Genomic DNA, 18,688 nt, shown 5'->3' with positions numbered 1-18,688 from the left:
TACATGACTAAATATTAAAGGAAATTAAAATTAGATTATGTATTTTAATTGTCTAAACCAATGTAAACCTAAAGAACAAATATTCAATATTATTGTCATTCTTAGTGTTGATTTGATTTTCTTTTTGTATTAGTATTAATTTGATTTTGATTTAAGCTTTATTATAATTATCATGTTGACTATAATATTTATTGAACCATTCAGAATTATAAGTTCCAAACTTGAAATAATATATTAAAAAATAAAAACCTGAGGATTCGATTTTCGGTTCGTTTGTACACCCTTAGTATAATGAATTCGCCGAATCCACCGACATTAGTCAAACACCTTAGTGAAACGACAGAAATATAAATTCTATTTTTCTTCTGCCAAATCTAAGCTCATTTTTTCTCTCCAAAAATGGCTGACAGAGTTCACCCTTCAGCTAAGCCAAATGGCAATGCCACCAATATTGCCGCTGCCGCTGCCGTCAATCCCAAAGCCGCCGCAAAACCGCCGCAATTTCCTCCTCCGGCGGCGAAGAACCAAATGTATAACCCGAATCGCATCCCTTACCGACCAACTCCAACTGCCTACCACCGACACAACCGCCGCCGTTGCACCTGTCGCCGGTGCTTCTGCTTCTGTTGTTTCTGGTCACTCCTCCTCATCTGCACCGTCCTACTCCTCGCCGCAATCGCCGGCGCCGGTTTCTACTTCCTATTCCGCCCAAAACCTCCGGCATTCTCCGTCTCCTCACTCAAAATCATCCAATTCAAACTCACTACTACCTCCGACGACACTACACACCTCACTGTTAAGCTCAATCTCACACTCTCCACTAAAAACCCTAACAAAAAGCTGATTTACAACTACGATCCTATTTCCTTAACTGTGAACTCGAATTCAGTTCTACTAGCTAATGGATCGTTCACAGGTTTCAGCAGCGGTCCAAATAACATCACGATCATTCACTCAACTCTATCAATGGCGTCTCAAGTGCTCGATGCGGATTCAATTTCATCGTTGAAATCAGATCTGAAGAGAAAAAATGGATTACCGATGAAGATCTTGTTGGATACAATGGTGTTAGCGAAAATGGATAAACTGAAAAGTAAGGAAGTCGGGATCAGAGTTACTTGTGACGGAATCCATGGAAGAATTCCGACGGGGAAAACTCCGGCGGTGGCTTCAACTACAAATGCTAAATGTAAGGCTGATTTACGCATGAAGATCTTAAAATGGACCTTCTAATTCATTTTTTTGGGTGAGTGAAGGGTGAAAAACGCACCTAAATTATCTCGGTGAATTATTTATTGGGTGTGGAAGTTTTTTTTTATCTGAAGTATCATCAAATATTTATCGAATCACACGTTAATCATAATGCATTCACTTTTTTCTATCTTAACACCGTAATAATTCAGGTAGAAAATGTGAATAGTTATAGTTGATGTATGTTTTGATAAATAATTGGTAATAATTCAGGTAGAAAAAGTAACCACGTGATAATTTGATAGAAAATTCAAAAAATTGAGATAGTTAAATGTTGTTTTTGATTCTTAACTCTTTTTTAGTTGTTTTTATTTTTATTTATCAATTATTTGCTTGATTTTTGCAATTTATTCATAATATTATACTATTATGTAGTAGATATAAGGCAAATGGAGGGAGAAAATGGTGTTATGTAGATTTTTTTGGGTGAAATATAGAGAGTTTGATATAATTTTAATGTACCAAAAAGCAAACAAAAAAAAAAGAGTTTGATATATTCTTAATAATTCTTCTTTGATGTGACTTAATAATTATATTTATGTAAATTTGTATTATGTTTCCCAAGTATTGATTTTATTCTTGTTATTTTTTTTTTGTATTCTTAGACTTTTATTATTGTTTCTTTAGCCTCGGTTATTCGTATTGTCTTGTTGTTATTTCAACTTGAAGAGTTAGAAATTTAAATCAATCAAATAATAACAACAACAACAACATATCAGTAGGGGTGTTCATGGTTTGGATAAAAACTGATCCAAACCGAAAAACCAAACCAAACCGATTAAATGAACCGATTTAATTTGGGTTTTGGTTTGGTTTGGTTTTAGATTGTTAAGAACCGATAGTATTTGGTTTGGTTATGGTTTTGTTCGAAAAAAATCGAAGAAATAACCGAACCGAACCAACAAGTTATATACATAAATTTTATTATTATGCATACATAATATATTATATTCATAAACAATTTTAAAGATTTTATATATGTTTCATCAAAATTTATTTTTATAATTTACTTATGAAAGAAAAAATATCAAGGTGAGAACATTTTTCTTATTGGTTTCATGTATATAAGTGTCTATGAAAATTCTTTGAGGAACTAAAAATGTCATTGTCTCTTCCTTCTATGCCAAAATAGTGAATTTTGAAGTTTTGTTCAGTAAATTCAATGATCGAAAGTTCTGTAATGCCAGTCATTCTAACTATATTTTTGTTTGAATGGATTGTTGTCACTTTTTTCACGTTTTGAATGAATTGTTTATTTTATTTTTATGTATGGTTAATAACCGAATAACCAAACCAAACCAAACCAAAACCGAAAACAACCAAACCGATAAACGTATATTATATTTGGTTTGGTTTGGTTTTGGTTTTGACCAATAACCGACCCAAACCAAACCGTGAACACCCCTACTTGTTGGTATTGCATTCTTTAAATCGAGAGTCTATCTCAAAAATCTTTATCTTCTTAAGATAAACGTAAGATTAACATACACTCTAACATTTCCAAACTCTAATTATGGGATACATTAGATTTGTTGATGATATAGTACAATTATATATAATTATCTTATTATAATAAGATACTTTATTATCAATCTGACAATAATAATTCGCAAGTACTAAAGAAAATTACTCTCTAGATAATTTCATTGTAGATCTCAATCAAGTCTTAATTATTTCCTAATTTACACATAGTTTTGTATTTAATAGGCAAATTCAAAATTTAAAATTTCTGCCACAAAAGCCCCAACCAATTTATGTTATCGAGTTTATATAGTTTATTATATGTATGTATTTAGTGAATTTTTTTAACACATATATAATTGAGTTATGTTGAATTCATACATTGTATATTTGCATTTACATGCATCACTCAAAAACATTATAATAGCATTGGAGCAAGTTTGAATGGAGTGGAGTCAATTATGAGAAATTCATATCATCAACTCAAACACAACATTGAGTATAGGCATTGTTAAGAGTTGTTGCATAGATGAGATTTCTCCATTTTTATTCAGAGACTTACCTTCTTTACAAGAGAAGGGTCTACCCAAACACAACATAAGTTGTTGCATGGACATTTTTATTTAGAAACGTATTACCTTCTTTAAAAGGGAGGGTCTACCCAACATGAATCTTGATTGGTTAGACAAGTTTTACCTTCTCGATTAGGGGACCTTACATTCATGAATCTTAATTGGTTGATCTTAGTTAAAGGACCTACCCAACATGAATCCTTGTTGGTTGGGCAAATCTTGAAGGACCTACACGACATGAATTCTAATTGATTGATTAGGCAAGAAACAACAATTTGAAGAAGTTTTTACCTTTCATATTATAGGATCTACCTAGTATGAATCCTAATTAGTTGAGCAAGTTTTACTTTCTATATTAGAGGATCTACATGATCAAAAGAATATCATGTAGACTTTTTAGAGGGAGAATCACTCGACACGGAACCTCCCATGTGAGGTCGGGTAATGGTCAACAATTCAAGCAAGAAATGTTGAAAAACAACTAACAAGTCGTAACAAAAAAATGGGTATGTTCAAATTTTTGGACCCTACATGAAGCAAGGATTTCAAACCTTTCCAAAAGTGTAGGTATGTGCAAGTTTCATACGACTAGATGGAGTGACACAAGATCTACCTCTTGACTTAAGTATAGATATTAATTCATCCACACAACAATTTGCTTCTCGTATTTCTCAATTAGAGAGCCTACTCGGCATGAATCATGATTGGTTGGCCAAATCTTGGAGGACCTACCCTACATGAATCTTGATTGATTGGGCAAGAAATAGTGGGGAATAAATATAGCACCAACATTAGAAAATAGAACTAAAAGCCTAACGTCCATAGAAAAATAGTTCAAATAAACAAAATTCAAACAACCAAATCCAAAGTTATTTGGACACTTCCAAAAACAAAATAACAAAAACCAGACAAAATTTGCAGTTGTTCACTCTGAATAAATATATTAGACTACTTCCAGTAGGGAAGGAACAATTCCCCTCACAGAGCCAAAATCACCTCAAAGGAGATCAGCAACATTGGCTGGGAGCTCCTCAACTACAACGTTGTAAAACTTTTGAATGTCAAAAAGCATCCTTTCGTCATCCTTGGTAACAAAGTTGATAGCAACACCCTTCCTTCCAAATCGTCCACTACGACCAATACGATGCAGGTAGTTTTCTGGTTGAGTAGGCAGGTCGTAGTTAATAACAAGGGAGACTTGTTGGACATCAATACCACGAGCAAGGAGATCGGTTGTGATAAGCACACGAGATGAGCCAGATCGGAACTCCCTCATAATGATATCTCTAGTGTTCTGATCCATGTCTCCGTGAGTTGCAGATACTGTGTGATCACGGCCACGCATTTTATCAGTGAGCCAATCAACCTTTCGCCTGGTGTTAACAAAGATGACACTCTGGGTGATGGCCAAGGTCTCGTAAAGATCACAGAGTGTTTCGAGCTTCCACTCTTCCTTATCGACGTTGACATAGAATTGCTTAATACCTTCAAGAGTGAGCTCATCACGCTTCACAAGAATTCTCACAGGCTTGTTCATGAACTTTCTAGTAATCTCAAGAGCCTCTGGCGGCATAGTGGCAGAGAAAACACCCACTTGGATTTTTGGTGGCAAAAGCTGGAATATATCATAAATCTGGAAAATGGAAATTGTGTCAACGGAACAGGCTAAATCATAAAAACAAAGAAGGGAAAGACCAGCAGTTGCTAAAGGATGTTAGAAAACATCAAGGCTGCGATTGGGGGGTATTCACCAACAAGCGGATCACTAACCAGCATATATTTTCAAGCCAATTGAACGTTATAAAAGAAAGAGTAAGACCTACACATTTGAAATCAATGCAGACTTGGCCACAAGAATGAATCTTGGGCCTCTAAGACCAGACATATCCTCAAAATGAGTGGATCGTTGATATGCAGAGGATTTCATATGTGCACTCATTTATGATTTGACAAGATTAAACATGTTCACATTTGACAGAGAATATAAATAGCACAAAATAAAAGACCACTTCAAACAAGTTGCCAGAGATAATTTTCTCATGTCTTACGCAAACCTTGAAGTGTCCTGGACAATAGGCACCTGACTACGATGATTGAAATGTGGCAGAAGGGAAACAAGTAGATCTAAAATTTCATGGAAGATAAATTATCCCAGAAGACTTAATGATAATAAAACACAATGAAAGCAGAAGACTCATACAGCAATATCTATCAACTAGCTGAGAGTCAAAATTAGTTGTTTTATTAACAGCCGATCTAGTGTTTGGGACTAGTTAAAGATGAGATATGAGACTTAAGACCTTTAATTCTAGAGAGTCCATATAACTGAGAAGAAGTTGATTGTTTCTCATATTACTAACAAATCAGCCATCACTTTATTAGTTCGCCAACAACTCATAAGTAAACACATTTAAAAAGTAATCCAGTTTACTATATCAAAAAAGGGAAGGTTAATTATATTTCAGAAGTGATGAAAAGTGAGGCAATAATCCACTTCTAATGTGTTAACCTTCGAACACAGAAACATAACAGAGTAAAACAAATAAAAAGGCACATCCTGCATTGAACAAATAAAACAGCAAAAATTTAAGTAAAAGGGAGACCTGATCCTTGAAACCTCTGGAGAGCATTTCATCAGCTTCATCCAAAACAAACATCTTGATGTGGTCGGGGCGAAGAGACTGTCTGCGCAACATGTCAAAGACACGGCCTGGAGTACCAACCACTACATGAACACCACTCTGAAGGATACGCTGATCTTCACGGACACTGGTACCCCCAACACACGCATGAACCTTCACGCCCAGATAGTCACCGAGTGCACGCATAACCTTCTCAATCTGTTGTGCCAGCTCACGGGTTGGTGCAAGAACAAGAGCCTGACATTCAACTAAACTATAATCAAGTTGCTGGAGAACTCCAGAGCAGAAAGTTGCTGTCTTTCCAGTTCCAGATTGTGCCTGCTGGATAACATCAAGGCCCTTGCAAAAGGGAACGATGCCCCTTTGCTGAATAGCTGATGGCTTCTCAAAACCTTCAAGAAATTCAAAACACTGTTCAGTGCCTGTAAAATCTGAGAACGGAGGAAAGGAAACCAGAATTATAAGGAGATGTCAATTTACCATAGGCATAGATGCCTCTCAGAAGGTTTTCTTGCAAACCCATGGCATCAAAACTGTCATAAACCTCATCATATGATGTGAAAAATTCTTGTTGTTCAGTACCAAGTCTGTTTTTGGCATATCAAACAACCACAAAAGTCAATCAAATCAATGGCAAAGGCTAGAGGCAAAATATCAGCAGAAAGTGATGATCAATAACCTCAGTACAGGAGGGAGAAGAGATAACTTACAGCTCCGTCATTTTCGCATCGAATTGACGAGCATCAAACTGAGAACCTTCTGGTGCTGAGCCTGCCATACTGCAGGAATTTAACAAAAAAACAGATAAATCAATTAATTATGCCTCAATCTCAAACTAGTTCTGGTATACTGGTGTAAGCAAATTTTAGTTTTCTTTTAAGATTACTTTTTTCAATTAGTGAATAACAGATCTTATCAGAAGATTTTGTAGATGATAAAAAGTGAAGATTGAAGCTTAACTCCGTGACATATAAAAAAGTTTATTCACCAAGTACCAATAACTACTTATCAAAACTAGAATTCTCAAATAAAAAATAACAAATCTTATCAGTCACATGGACATTCATTAAACATCATGAAGAAGACAACAAGGGAAGGTCAAAACATAACTCCATGGCATATAAGATAATAACAAAAGGTAGTTTAAGGCCCAAAACACTTCACAAATAAAATTTATTCACCACATATCAATAACATTATCTGTTCTTCCTTTATTCATGAGGGCATGCACAAGAAACAATATACATCATTTCTCCTTTTTCTTTTTCTTTCCTGAAGAAGTAAAAGGAGCAGAAAGCAGATAGAAATAACTGTTTGACTACTTGCCATACAGCTCAACCCTATTTCTATAGCTACTTGACACAGGGTCAATGTGACAAAGAACGAGAATGAGCAAGTGTTGGAGGAGATGCTAAAACAGACATACAAATCAAAACCAACTGAAAATAGTGAAGAGCAAGCACGTGAACCCCACAAAACCCAACTGTCTGAAAAAATCACTACTTGTCGCCGATGAATCATCAAAAACTCAAACACCATCTAAACTAAAACAAACATATACAGATCAGATACAATCCAAATTATAGAAGAGCAAAAAAAGCTCGAACTCCACAATACCAAATTGTCTGAAAAATCACTACTTTATGCCGATGAAACATCCAAAACTCAAAACACCATCTTTCTGATGGTGAAGGAAGAAATTATGAAAACACATAAAAATCAAAACCAACCCAAATTAATCAAGACCAAGAATGTTGAACTACACAAAACCCAACTGCAGAAAATCACTACTTTAAACTCAAAGACCATATTTAAACAACATATACAAATCAAAACCAACCCAAATTAGTGAAGAGCAAGAACGTTGAACCTCACAAAACCAAACTGTTTGAATTTTTTTTTTACTTTACACCAATAAAACATCCAAAACTCAAACACCATCTAAACTAAACAAACATATAGAAATCAAAACCAACCCAAATTAGTGAAGAGCCCACAAAACCCAACTGTAGAAAAATCACTACTTTACGGCGATGAAACATCAAAAACTCAAACACCATCTAATCTAAAACAAACATAAATCAAAACCAACCCAAATTAGCGAAGAGCAAGACCATCGAACCCCACAAACTATCTTTAAAAAAAAACTACTTTATACCAATGAATCATCAAAACCTCAAACACAAACAGATACAAATCAAAACCAACCCAAATTAGTTAAAGAGCAAGAATGTCAAACCCCACAATACCAAACAGTCTGAAAAAATTCACAACTTCACATCAATGAATCATCAAAACCTCAAACACCATCTAAACTAAAACAAACACAAACAGATACAAATAAAAACCAACCCAAATTAGTTAAGAGCAAGAACATCAAACCCACAATACCCAACTGCCTGAAAAATCATTACTTTATGAATCATCAAAAACTCAAACACCATCTTAACTAAAACAAACATACACAAATCAAACCCAACCCAAATTAGTAAAAACCAACAACATCCAACCCCACAAAACTCAACCGTAAAAAAATCACAACTTTACACCAATGAATCATCAAAAACTCAAACACCATCTAAACTAAAACAAACATATACATATCAAAACCAACCCAAATTAGTGAAGACCAAGAACATCAAACCCCACAATACCAAATTGTCTGAAAAAATCACTGCTTTACGCCAATCAAAACATCAAACTCAAGCACCATACAAATCAAAACCAAACCAAATAAGTAAAAACTAAGAACATCCAACCCCACAAAACCCAACAGCATAAAAATCACAGCTTTACTTTATAAATCATCAAAACTCAAACACCATCTAAACTAAAACAAACATACACAAATCAAAACCAACCCAAATTAGTAACAACCAAGAACATCCAACCCCACAAAACCCAACTGCAAAAAGATCACAACTTTACCTATGAATCATCAAAAACTCAAACACCCATTTAAACTAAACCAAACAGATACAAGAATCCAGCAAAATACACAAAAAACCAAAAAAAGTTCAGCAGAAAGAAGAGAGTTACCTTATAGCTAATAAGAAGATTGTTAAAGAGAGATCTGAAGATTTGAGAAAAAGGGGATTTTTGAGAATTAGGGTTTGTAAAGACTGCAGCTTTTTTCCAAAAACTCCTCGGATCTACGCCGCGGAGTTCAGGAAGACAATATGTGTGAGAGAGTTTTTATGATTGTGTTATGTTTTGTCTTTTTATGTTTCCAAATCCTTATGTAAATTGAGTTGGAAAAAAAAAAGGAAAAAGTTTCAAAAAAATTCCCTTAACCTATTATAATTTGGTGGTAAGTTTAAAATAGTTTCATAATTTATTAAATATTTTTGGTCTTTATTAAATATTTGTCAAATTTTAATTATTAAATTTAATTAATATTGTGAAAGTAGAAAATATTAAATGGGAACTCATATGGTTTCGTAATTTAGGAGTAATTATTGTTATTTTTTTACTTTTTCGTTTTTATGTTGCAATATCTAAGACTTTAACGGGGATTTTTGGTATTTATGGTTAATAAAAAAAATCATAATTAGGTTTTTGGTAAATATTTGATGGAGGTTGAAAAATATACTCATTTTTTTACAAGAGGAAAAGGATAAATATATCCCCAAATTATCGTAAATGGTATGCAGATACCCTCTATCATACTTTTGAGACATTGGTGCCCCTGCCGTTCAAAAACAAGAGCATATATACCCTTTATACTAACGGACATACACGTGTTATAATCTTATCCACCGATCCGACATTTATTAAATATTAGATCGACGGATAAGATTGTGCCACGTGTCCCTATTTAGTCTTCCATTAGAGTGAATGACATATATGCTCTAGTTTTTGGACGGCAGGGGCACCAATGTCCTAAAAGTATGACAGAGGGTATCTGCATATTATTTACGATAGTTCAGGGATATATTTGTCCTTTCACCCTTTTGACAATTTAAAAGGACTGAAACTGCTCAAGTGATACATATGGGACTATTTTGAACTTAATATTAAGGAGAATGGACTATTTTTGTCATTATCTTGAAATATGACATTTATAATTTTCACCGTCCCCTTCATTCTACGATGACCCCTACCGGGGAAAGCCCATTCTCATGTGCTCATGGCCTAGCTGGCCTGACAATGATAGTAGAAATTTTCTCATTTTCTAATCAGAAATTTAATTGAATATGAGACCTACTTTATCATGAGCGATATATCTAAACTGTTAGATTTATATTGGATATTTTTTGTATTAGTGATCTCTAATCTCTCACAAAATGATATGATTTTATTTATTCAAAACTACTAAAGAAAATGAACATTGAGAACTATTGTACGATTTAAGTTTGTGAGTTTTAGTAACCCCTCACTTGTCACATAAACCACAATTAATTAATGATACCTAGTTCATAGTTTATTATATGTACTTATTTAGGTGAAATTTCAATACATATATGATTGAGTTATATCGAACTCATACATTGTACGTCTACCTCTACATATATCACTCCCAAGTACAATAATAGTATTGGAATAAGTATGAATAGAGTGGATTTATATTATCGCCCCCAACTAATTGAAATTTGAAACTTATATTAATTGACATATTCTGACATATAATAGCTCAATATGAACAATTGAGAAGGTCATATAGATGGTCATGCCATCATACAAACCACAATAAAATACTGTTAAGTGCAACAGTAAAATGGATGAGATTTTTCAATTTTGTGCTCGTAGATATGTTACCTTCTTTATAAGAGGGTTTATCTGACATGAATCCTCCTTCCGCCGTTAGTTTAGCTGCAACGGCCGCAGACGCAGGAAGCAGTTCCTCTATGGCAAATTAGAAACGTCGAAGTAGGATGTGTTTTATTAATAGGAAGATAAGGCGTTAGCGGACCGACTTGGCATGAATCCTGATTGATTGGACAAATTTTAGCTTCTCAATTAGATGACCTACCCAACATGAATCTTAATTGATTGATTTCAATTAGAGGATCTATCCAACAAGAATCCTTGTTGGTTAGGCAAATATTAGAGGACCTACTCAATCTGAATCTTTATTGATTGGGTAAGAAACAATAGTTGTTAGATGATTTACCTTCTATGTTAAAGAATGTAACCACAAAGTCTGGAGTTCAAATATGAAATATAGCATCAAAATGGGAAAAACAGATATCCAACTAAAAGCTTTACCTTCCATAGGGAAATAGATAAATTAAACAATTCAAACAATACCAAATCCAAAGTTATTTGGATGCTTTAAGATATAAAATGACAAACCAAACAAAATTTGCAAAAGTTGACTCTAGAAGTTTCATTTGAATCAGGAAAGTAACTGGTGCTGTGGCAAAACCATGGTACCAGCATTTCCTAATTCCAAGTCTAGTACAAACTGAAACTAAATCTAAGAAAAAATATACCAAAATCGCCTTAAAGGAGATCAGCAACATTGGCTGGGAGCTCCTCAACTACGACGTTGTAAAACTTCTGTATGTCAAAAAGCATCCTTTCGTCATCCTTGGTGACAAAGTTGATAGCAACACCCTTCCTTCCAAATCGTCCACTACGACCAATACGATGCAGGTAGTTTTCTGGTTGAGTTGGCAGGTCATAGTTAATAACAAGAGAGACTTGTTGGACATCAATACCACGAGCAAGGAGATCGGTTGTGATAAGCACACGAGATGAGCCAGATCGGAACTCCCTCATAATGATATCTCTTGTGTTCTGATCCATGTCTCCGTGAGTTGCAGATACTGTGTGATCACGACCACGCATTTTATCAGTGAGCCAGTCAACCTTTCGCCTAGTGTTAACAAAGATGACACTCTGGGTGATGGCCAAGGTCTCGTAAAGATCACAAAGTGTTTCAAGCTTCCACTCTTCCTTATCGACATTGACATAAAATTGCTTAATACCTTCAAGAGTGAGCTCATCACGCTTCACGAGAATTCTCACAGGTTTGTTCATGAATTTTCTAGTAATCTCAAGAGCCTCTGGTGGCATAGTGGCAGAGAAAACACCCACTTGGATTTTTGGTGGCAAAAGCTGGAATATATCATAAATCTGGAAAATAATAATTGTGTCATGGGACAAGCTAAATCATCAAAACAAAGGAGGAAAAGACCACCAATATGTGGCAGCAATTGTTGAAGGAGGTTAGAGCACATCAAAGCTACAATCTGGGGGGGGTCACCAACAAGCTGATCAATAACCGGCATATATTGTCAAGCAAATTGAAAATTATAAAAGAAAGAGAGACCTACACATCTTGAAATCAATGCACTTGACCATGAGGGTGAATGTTGGGACCAAACATATCCACAAAATAAGAGTCGTGTATATGCAAAGGATTACGGATGTGCACTCATATGTGATTTGACAATATTCGACATGATCACATTCGACAGAGAATATAAATATTACACATATAAGATAACATCAAAAAAGGGCTTATCTGACTTTCAAATGATCTTGATCTATAAGCACAGGACTATGATGATTGAACAGTAGCAACGAAAAAGGTAAACCTCAAATATCATGGAAGACTAAATATCACAGAAGACTTGCGATCTCTAGAAACAAATGCAAACTTCAGTAAGAATAAATAACAACGAAAGCAATTGATCCATATAGCAATACCAGCTACTTGAGAGTCAACACTTAATTGTTGCTGCCCTTGCATTTGATCTAGTAGTGTTGGAGATCTTTGTACTAGTTAGACATAAGCTGTGAGACTTGAGGTACTTTGAAGTTTAGAGAACCTCTTAACTTGTTTTAGATTTCAGATTATTTAGCTTAGGCCTGAAAAGGGTCGGATTTCAAGCTTGATAAAGATAATCATCCATAGACCTGAACTCTAGTTTAGGACTGAGGAATTGTTGATTGATAATTTGAGGGAGAAATATATTATTAACAAATTAGCCCTAGCTTTATTAGTTTACTATCAACTACATAAACACATTTAAAATTGAATTCTGCTTCACTTGGTCAAAAAAAGAAAAGGTTAATTCTTTTATTTTGTTGATAAAACGATGTAAAAATCTCTACTTCTAGATTGTTAATCAACCTTCGAACACAGAAACATCATTTAGTAACAGAAAATGGAGGCAAATCCTGCTCTGAACTAAGAAATAAAACTGCAAAAATTTAAGTAAAAGGGCAACCTGATCCTTGAAACCTCTAGAGAGCATCTCGTCAGCTTCATCCAAAACAAACATCTTGATGTGGTCGGGGCGAAGAGACTGCCTGCGCAACATGTCAAAGACACGGCCTGGAGTACCAACCACAACATGAACACCGCTCTGAAGGATGCGCTGATCCTCACGTACACTCGTACCCCCAACACAAGCATGAACCTTCACACCCAGGTAGTCACCAAGTGCTCTCATAACCTTCTCAATCTGTTGTGCAAGCTCGCGGGTTGGTGCAAGAACCAGAGCCTGACACTCAACTAAACTGTAATCAAGCTGCTGGAGAATTCCAGAGCAGAAAGTTGCCGTCTTTCCAGTACCAGATTGTGCCTGCTGGATAACATCAAGGCCCTTGCAAAAAGGAACAATGCCCCTTTGCTGAATAGCAGATGGCTTCTCAAAACCTTAAAGGAATTCAAAACACTGTTCAGTGCTCTGTAAAATCTGGGAATGGAGGAAAGGAACAAGAATTAGGAGGAGATGTCAATTTACCATACGCATAGATTCCCCTCAGGAGATTTTCTTGCAAACCCATGGCATCAAAACTGTCGTGAACCTCATCATATGATGTGAAGAATTCCTGTTGTTCAGTACCAAGCCTGTTTTTGGCATATCAAACAAGCACAAAAGTCAATCAAATCAATGGCTAAGGCTAGACGTCAAATATCAGCAGAAAGTGATAATCAATAAATTGGAAAAAGAGAGAGGGAGAGAGAGACAAGGATGCTTTCCAGCCAGATTAACATGACCACAATATATGATGGAAAGAGATAACTTACAGCTCTGTCATTTTCGCATCGAATTGACGAGCATCAAACTGAGAACCTTCTGCTGCCATGACTGCAGGAAATTTTAAATAATTAATTAATTAACTGCACCTCAATCTCAAAATAGTTTTGGGATTCTGATATAAGCAAAAAAATTAAAATTTATTTGAAACTAATATTTTCTATAAACAAATAATAAATCTTATCAGTCATATGGCAATTCATTGAACATTTTGTAGATGATAAAAAGTGAAGGTTGAAGCTTAACTCGATGACATATAAATAATAGGTAAGTTACTTTAAGACCCAAAACACTTCAACAAAGTCACAAATAAATTTTGTTTCATCGAGTATAAATGACATTATCCATTCTTTCTTCAATCATTATAGAGGTCATAAACAAGAATCAAGATGCATCCTCTCTCTCAAAACAACGGTAAGAATGTCAACAGCACAGGGCGCATTGAGTAATTATAGCCTCCTCGCCTGCCTCCCAACTTATCACCCCCTCTAATCTTTGGAAAGCTAACCCCTTTAGCACATCACTCAGACACATTACTCAGGGAGCTGAGATAGTGGAAAATATAAATCAAAACAATGGGAAGAATGTCCATAACACAGGGCACATCGAGGAATTATAGTCTCCTTGCCTGCCTCCCAACTTATCGCCCCCTCTAATCTTTGCAAAGCTAACTCCTTTAGCACACCACTCAGATACACATTATTCATGGAGCTGAGATAGTGGAAAATATACGTCAAAACATCAGGAAGAATGTCAGAACACAAGGCACATCGAGATATTATAGTCTCCTCGCCTGCCTACCTCCCAACTCACCACCCCCTCCAATCTTTGCAGAGCTAACTCCTTTAGCACACCACTAAGACACACATCACTCATGGAGCTGAGAGAGTGGGAAATAAACATCAAAACAACAGAAAGAATGTCAACAACACAGGCACATCAAGATATTATAGTCTCCTAGCCTGCCTACCCTCCAATCTTTGTAAAGCTAACTCCTTTAGCACACCACTAAGACACACATCACTCATGGAGCTGAGAGAGTGGAAAATAAACATCAAAACAACAGAAAGAATGTCAACAACACACGTCAAGATATTATAGGCTCCTAGCCTACCTAACTCCCAACTCACCACCCCTCCAATCTTTGCAAAGCTAACTCCTTAAGCACACCACTAAGACACACATCACTCATGGAGCTGAGAGAGCGGGAAATAAACATCAAAACAACAGAAACAATGTCAAATAACACAGGGCACATCGAGGAATTATAGTCTCCTCACCTGCCTTCCTCCCAACTCACCACTACCTCCAATCTTTGCAAAGCTAACTCCTTTAGCACACCACTAAGACACACATCACTCATGGAGCTGAGAGAGTGGAAAATAAACATCAAAACAACAAAAAGAATGTCAACAACACAGGCACATCAAGATATTAGAGTCTCCTAGCCCGCCTACCTCCCAACTCACCACTCCCTCCAATCTTTGTAAAGCTAACTCCTTTAGCACACCACTAAGACACACATCACTCATGGAGCTGAGATAGCTCCAAATATACATCAAAACAACAAGAAGAATGTCAACAACACAGTTACACAGAGCACATCGAGGAATTACAGTCTCCTCGTCTGCATCCCAACTTACCACCCCCTCTAATCTTTGCAAAGCTAACCCCTTTAGCACACCACTCATCTACAACTGCAACAGCTTGGAGGGGGTGCTATACGAATCCTTGATACACAAAGATAAAACGAGAATCACTAGATCGCTCGTTTTCCAATCATTTAAAACAAAAATCAAAACCAACCCACACTAGAAAACAGCAAAATCATCAACACCCAACTCATTAAAACCACTACTCAACATCAATGAATCATAAAAACACAAACTTTCAATCAAACAAAAACTTACACATAAAAAAATCTATAAAATACAAGAAAAATCGAATAAAAAAGGAAGTTACAAGAATAAGAAGAGTAACCTACTTGATAACGATTTGAAGTTTGTTAAAGAAAGATCTGAAAGATTTGTGAATTAGGGTTTTCAAAGACTGCAGCTTTTTTTTCTTCTTCCAAAAAAACTCCTCGGATCTACGCCGCGGAGTTGAGGAACCACAATATCTGAAGTAGAATGAGTTTTATGAGTGTGGGTTTTTTTTGTTCTTTTTTAAAACTTTTGGGGGGTAAAAGAATATTATAAGAAAATTTGGGGGTGTAAGTGTATTTTAGAAAATTTGGACCGCTTCAATAGGGGAATTGTATTCACTAACGTGGATTCCACAAATTGAAATTGAAAAAGAAAAAAAAGGTTTATCATAAAAGATGAAACGATAATGACGATAATAATATATTCAGTATAATTTTTAAGTAAAATTTTAAAAATATGATATGTTTACAAATTTTATGTCTATATTTGAAGACAAAAAAGTAATTTTTTAAAATAAAATACTCAACTCAAGTTAAATAATTTAAAACAGACTTGAAAAGGAAGATGAGAGGAGGGAGTGGAGAAAAAAAAAAGGAAAAATAGACAATGAGACTTTAAAAGTACAAAAAATGAACAAATTGTCATCTTAAAAAAATGCCATTTAAAAAAACAATCAAAAATTTTAAACTCTATCAAATTTAACTCTGAAGGTCATATTTTAATTTTTTACGTCTCAAGTTTTTAACTCGTATTGAAGTTTGACTCAAGTATCATATAAGAAATTTCTTTTTTTTAAAAAAAAATGTATGAAGTTTTAGTTTAAATAGTTTAGATTTTAAACTTCACAAAAATTATTAGTCACCTAACCACAATTAAACTAAGACCCGTTAGTCTGATGTTTGATTAAATTTTAGAACTTGACTTCTAATTTTGATAGTTCAACCTTTATGAGCCAAAGATATGAAGGAGGAAGAAGAAAACATGCCTCATGCAATTTTTACTTTTTTTCCCCACACATATGTGGAAGTTCATTATTAGTGTTTTTGTACGAATTATTCTTATTTTATGGTGATCTTTAATTTTTTATTTTTCTATTCATAGAATACAAAATTTGTGGGTCAAAAGATATGTAATTATGACCTAATTTCTCACGGCCAAACTTTTTTCTTTTAGAGTGTTTGCTTTGGGATATAAGCTATGTAGTATATGCACATGGCAAAACTTTTAGAGACATAATTTGTATGGTTGCACTTATGCCTTGAAGCATAATTTGTGTCTTGTGCATACTTTATTTTATCTTAGGGCATAATTTATGTCGCTAAATTTATATTCTGAGATATAACTTGTGACATTGCACTTGTGTCTTGGAGGCATAAATTGTGCTTTGTACCTAATTTGTTTTACTTTAGGGCATAGCTTGTGTCACTGAACATATGTCCTAATTTGTCAATAAACTTATACTTAAGGCATAACTTTAACTGAACTTATACGTTGCGAATTTTTTGTCTTGCTTTTTACTATTTGGAGCATTTTGACTATTTTTTAAACTAACAGTTCTAAAGGATAATAATTAAAAACTATCAATTTTGAGAGGTAAAAGATGAAGATTGGGCCTAATTCTGACTAGACATCTGTCTAGACAATTTTCTATTTAGACACAAGGATTAGAATAGTAAATACTAATTCATATGGGTGGCTTACAACAAAATAATGCAACCCTTTTATAATTAAATGATTTAATAAAGTAAAAATATATATCATTAAATCATATGATTAGATGTATGTGCGTATATTTCAACATATATTATTATTTATTGGCTTGATAAAAATACTTGATACTGATAAAAAATTATAATCATAAAATTGAAAAGCAGAGTACTCATAGTACGAAAAAAAAGTGGACACCATAATTAATTCTCTCTTTAAGGGTTGAGAAGGATCAAAATCTATAAGATGGATAAGAAAGCTGGAAATGGTGAGAACATCAAAATTTAAACGTTATGATCATAACATAACTAATGATATGAAAGAGGTCCAATTAAATACCGTTCATTCAAAAAAAAAATATTAGGTAAATAAAATAATATTTATGCGTAAATTAAAATTATTGTATCTCCTTAACATAAAAGAAGTTTTTAGGTATTTTATTTCTCTTGTTAATTCCTGGTGAATAGATCATATAAAGATAATATTATCATTGTTCTAAAGCTTCCCTACGAACAAGTATATATATACAGATATAAAAGCTTTGTAATATCTAATTAGGGAGAAAGAGAACGGAAGGTGACAGATAGAGGGTGAGCACGCATAGCTTCAAACATCCATATATACTATAATGTAAGAAAATACCATGTGTGCTCACTCTCTTCTGTCACCTTTCTTATTTAATTGCCGCTTTTAACAATCACTAATACTTACATTAAAATAGACTGACTACAATATTATATATTTTTTGAGATGCACTTCCTCTCCAAATCTCCAAATCGTGCTAATGCAAAATACTTTGTTCATCGAAATCCCTTTCTGTATTTAAGAAAGGAACAAAGATTATGATTTATGATTTAATTTGTGTGAGGAATTAGTGTGTGCTCTTATGGACTTTATATAGAGGATGAAAATAACCAGACAGTTCCATCATGTAAGGAATAAATATGTCTATCTTTATGTGTATATACTTAATATTTTATGTATAATAATATAGATAGGGATCATTTATATGTGCACACTGAAGTCATGAGAGTTCAATCCAAAACTAATTTATAAATAAAAAAATATTCTTTATTTTTTAATCATTTAGTGTTTGGAATCTGCATTGAAACTCTGATTAAATTTAAATCGTG

The 18,688-nt window shown here is 34.4% G+C and overlaps 3 protein-coding genes across 4 annotated transcripts; 1 reads left to right on the top strand and 2 right to left on the bottom strand.

Annotated features, from left to right (window-relative positions):
• The first annotated feature begins 340 nt into the window (after positions 1-340).
• Positions 341-1,381, top strand: LOC102594733 (uncharacterized). Its single transcript, XM_006342441.2, has one exon. The coding sequence runs from the start codon at positions 400-402 to the stop codon at positions 1,231-1,233; it is 834 nt and encodes a 277-aa protein (XP_006342503.1). The 5' UTR covers positions 341-399; the 3' UTR covers positions 1,234-1,381.
• A 2,694-nt stretch (positions 1,382-4,075) lies between these two features.
• On the bottom strand, positions 4,076-9,154 carry LOC102595069 (eukaryotic initiation factor 4A-2). Its single transcript, XM_006342442.2, has 5 exons — positions 8,966-9,154; positions 6,637-6,705; positions 6,407-6,513; positions 5,888-6,318; positions 4,076-4,917 (listed from the first exon to the last, which is right to left on the bottom strand). Exons 2-5 carry the CDS (start codon positions 6,702-6,704, stop codon positions 4,282-4,284), a joined length of 1,242 nt encoding a protein of 413 aa, XP_006342504.1. The 5' UTR covers position 6,705; positions 8,966-9,154; the 3' UTR covers positions 4,076-4,281.
• A 1,962-nt stretch (positions 9,155-11,116) lies between these two features.
• Positions 11,117-16,047, bottom strand: LOC102594403 (eukaryotic initiation factor 4A-2-like). 2 transcript variants are annotated; one of them, XM_006342440.2, is made up of 5 exons: positions 15,908-16,047; positions 13,914-13,974; positions 13,627-13,733; positions 13,108-13,538; positions 11,117-12,007 (listed from the first exon to the last, which is right to left on the bottom strand). In XM_006342440.2, the coding sequence occupies exons 2-5, from the start codon at positions 13,970-13,972 to the stop codon at positions 11,372-11,374; spliced, it is 1,233 nt and encodes a 410-aa protein (XP_006342502.1). In that variant the 5' UTR covers positions 13,973-13,974; positions 15,908-16,047; the 3' UTR covers positions 11,117-11,371. The 2 variants fall into 2 exon arrangements, with proteins under 2 accessions (XP_006342502.1, XP_015162067.1); XM_015306581.1 differs by lacking the exon at positions 15,908-16,047 and adding an exon at positions 15,567-15,637.
• Between the last annotated feature and the right edge of the window lie 2,641 nt (positions 16,048-18,688).

This window comes from Solanum tuberosum, unplaced genomic scaffold, assembly GCF_000226075.1.
Source record: "Solanum tuberosum cultivar DM 1-3 516 R44 unplaced genomic scaffold, SolTub_3.0 scf00034, whole genome shotgun sequence".
NCBI lineage: Eukaryota > Viridiplantae > Streptophyta > Magnoliopsida > Solanales > Solanaceae > Solanum > Solanum tuberosum.
Note: the sequence above shows the minus strand (reverse complement) of the source record. Positions and strands in the feature narration are given on the sequence as shown.

Excerpts from the sequence above, each read along its gene's own strand:
- LOC102594733 (XM_006342441.2), top strand. The coding sequence starts at position 400 with ATGGCTGACAGAGTTCACCCTTCAGCTAAGCCAAATGGCAATGCCACC.
- LOC102595069 (XM_006342442.2), bottom strand. The coding sequence starts at position 6,704 with ATGGCAGGCTCAGCACCAGAAGGTTCTCAGTTTGATGCTCGTCAATTC. Across the intron at positions 6,514-6,636 it reads GATGCGAAAATGACGGAGCT|ACTTGGTACTGAACAACAAG; the intron begins GTAAGTTATCTC and ends TGCCAAAAACAG. Across the intron at positions 6,319-6,406 it reads GAGAGGCATCTATGCCTATG|GTTTTGAGAAGCCATCAGCT; the intron begins GTAAATTGACAT and ends AATTTCTTGAAG.
- LOC102594403 (XM_006342440.2), bottom strand. The coding sequence starts at position 13,972 with ATGGCAGCAGAAGGTTCTCAGTTTGATGCTCGTCAATTCGATGCGAAA. Across the intron at positions 13,734-13,913 it reads GATGCGAAAATGACAGAGCT|GCTTGGTACTGAACAACAGG; the intron begins GTAAGTTATCTC and ends TGCCAAAAACAG. Across the intron at positions 12,008-13,107 it reads CTAGAGGTTTCAAGGATCAG|ATTTATGATATATTCCAGCT; the intron begins GTTGCCCTTTTA and ends ATTATTTTCCAG.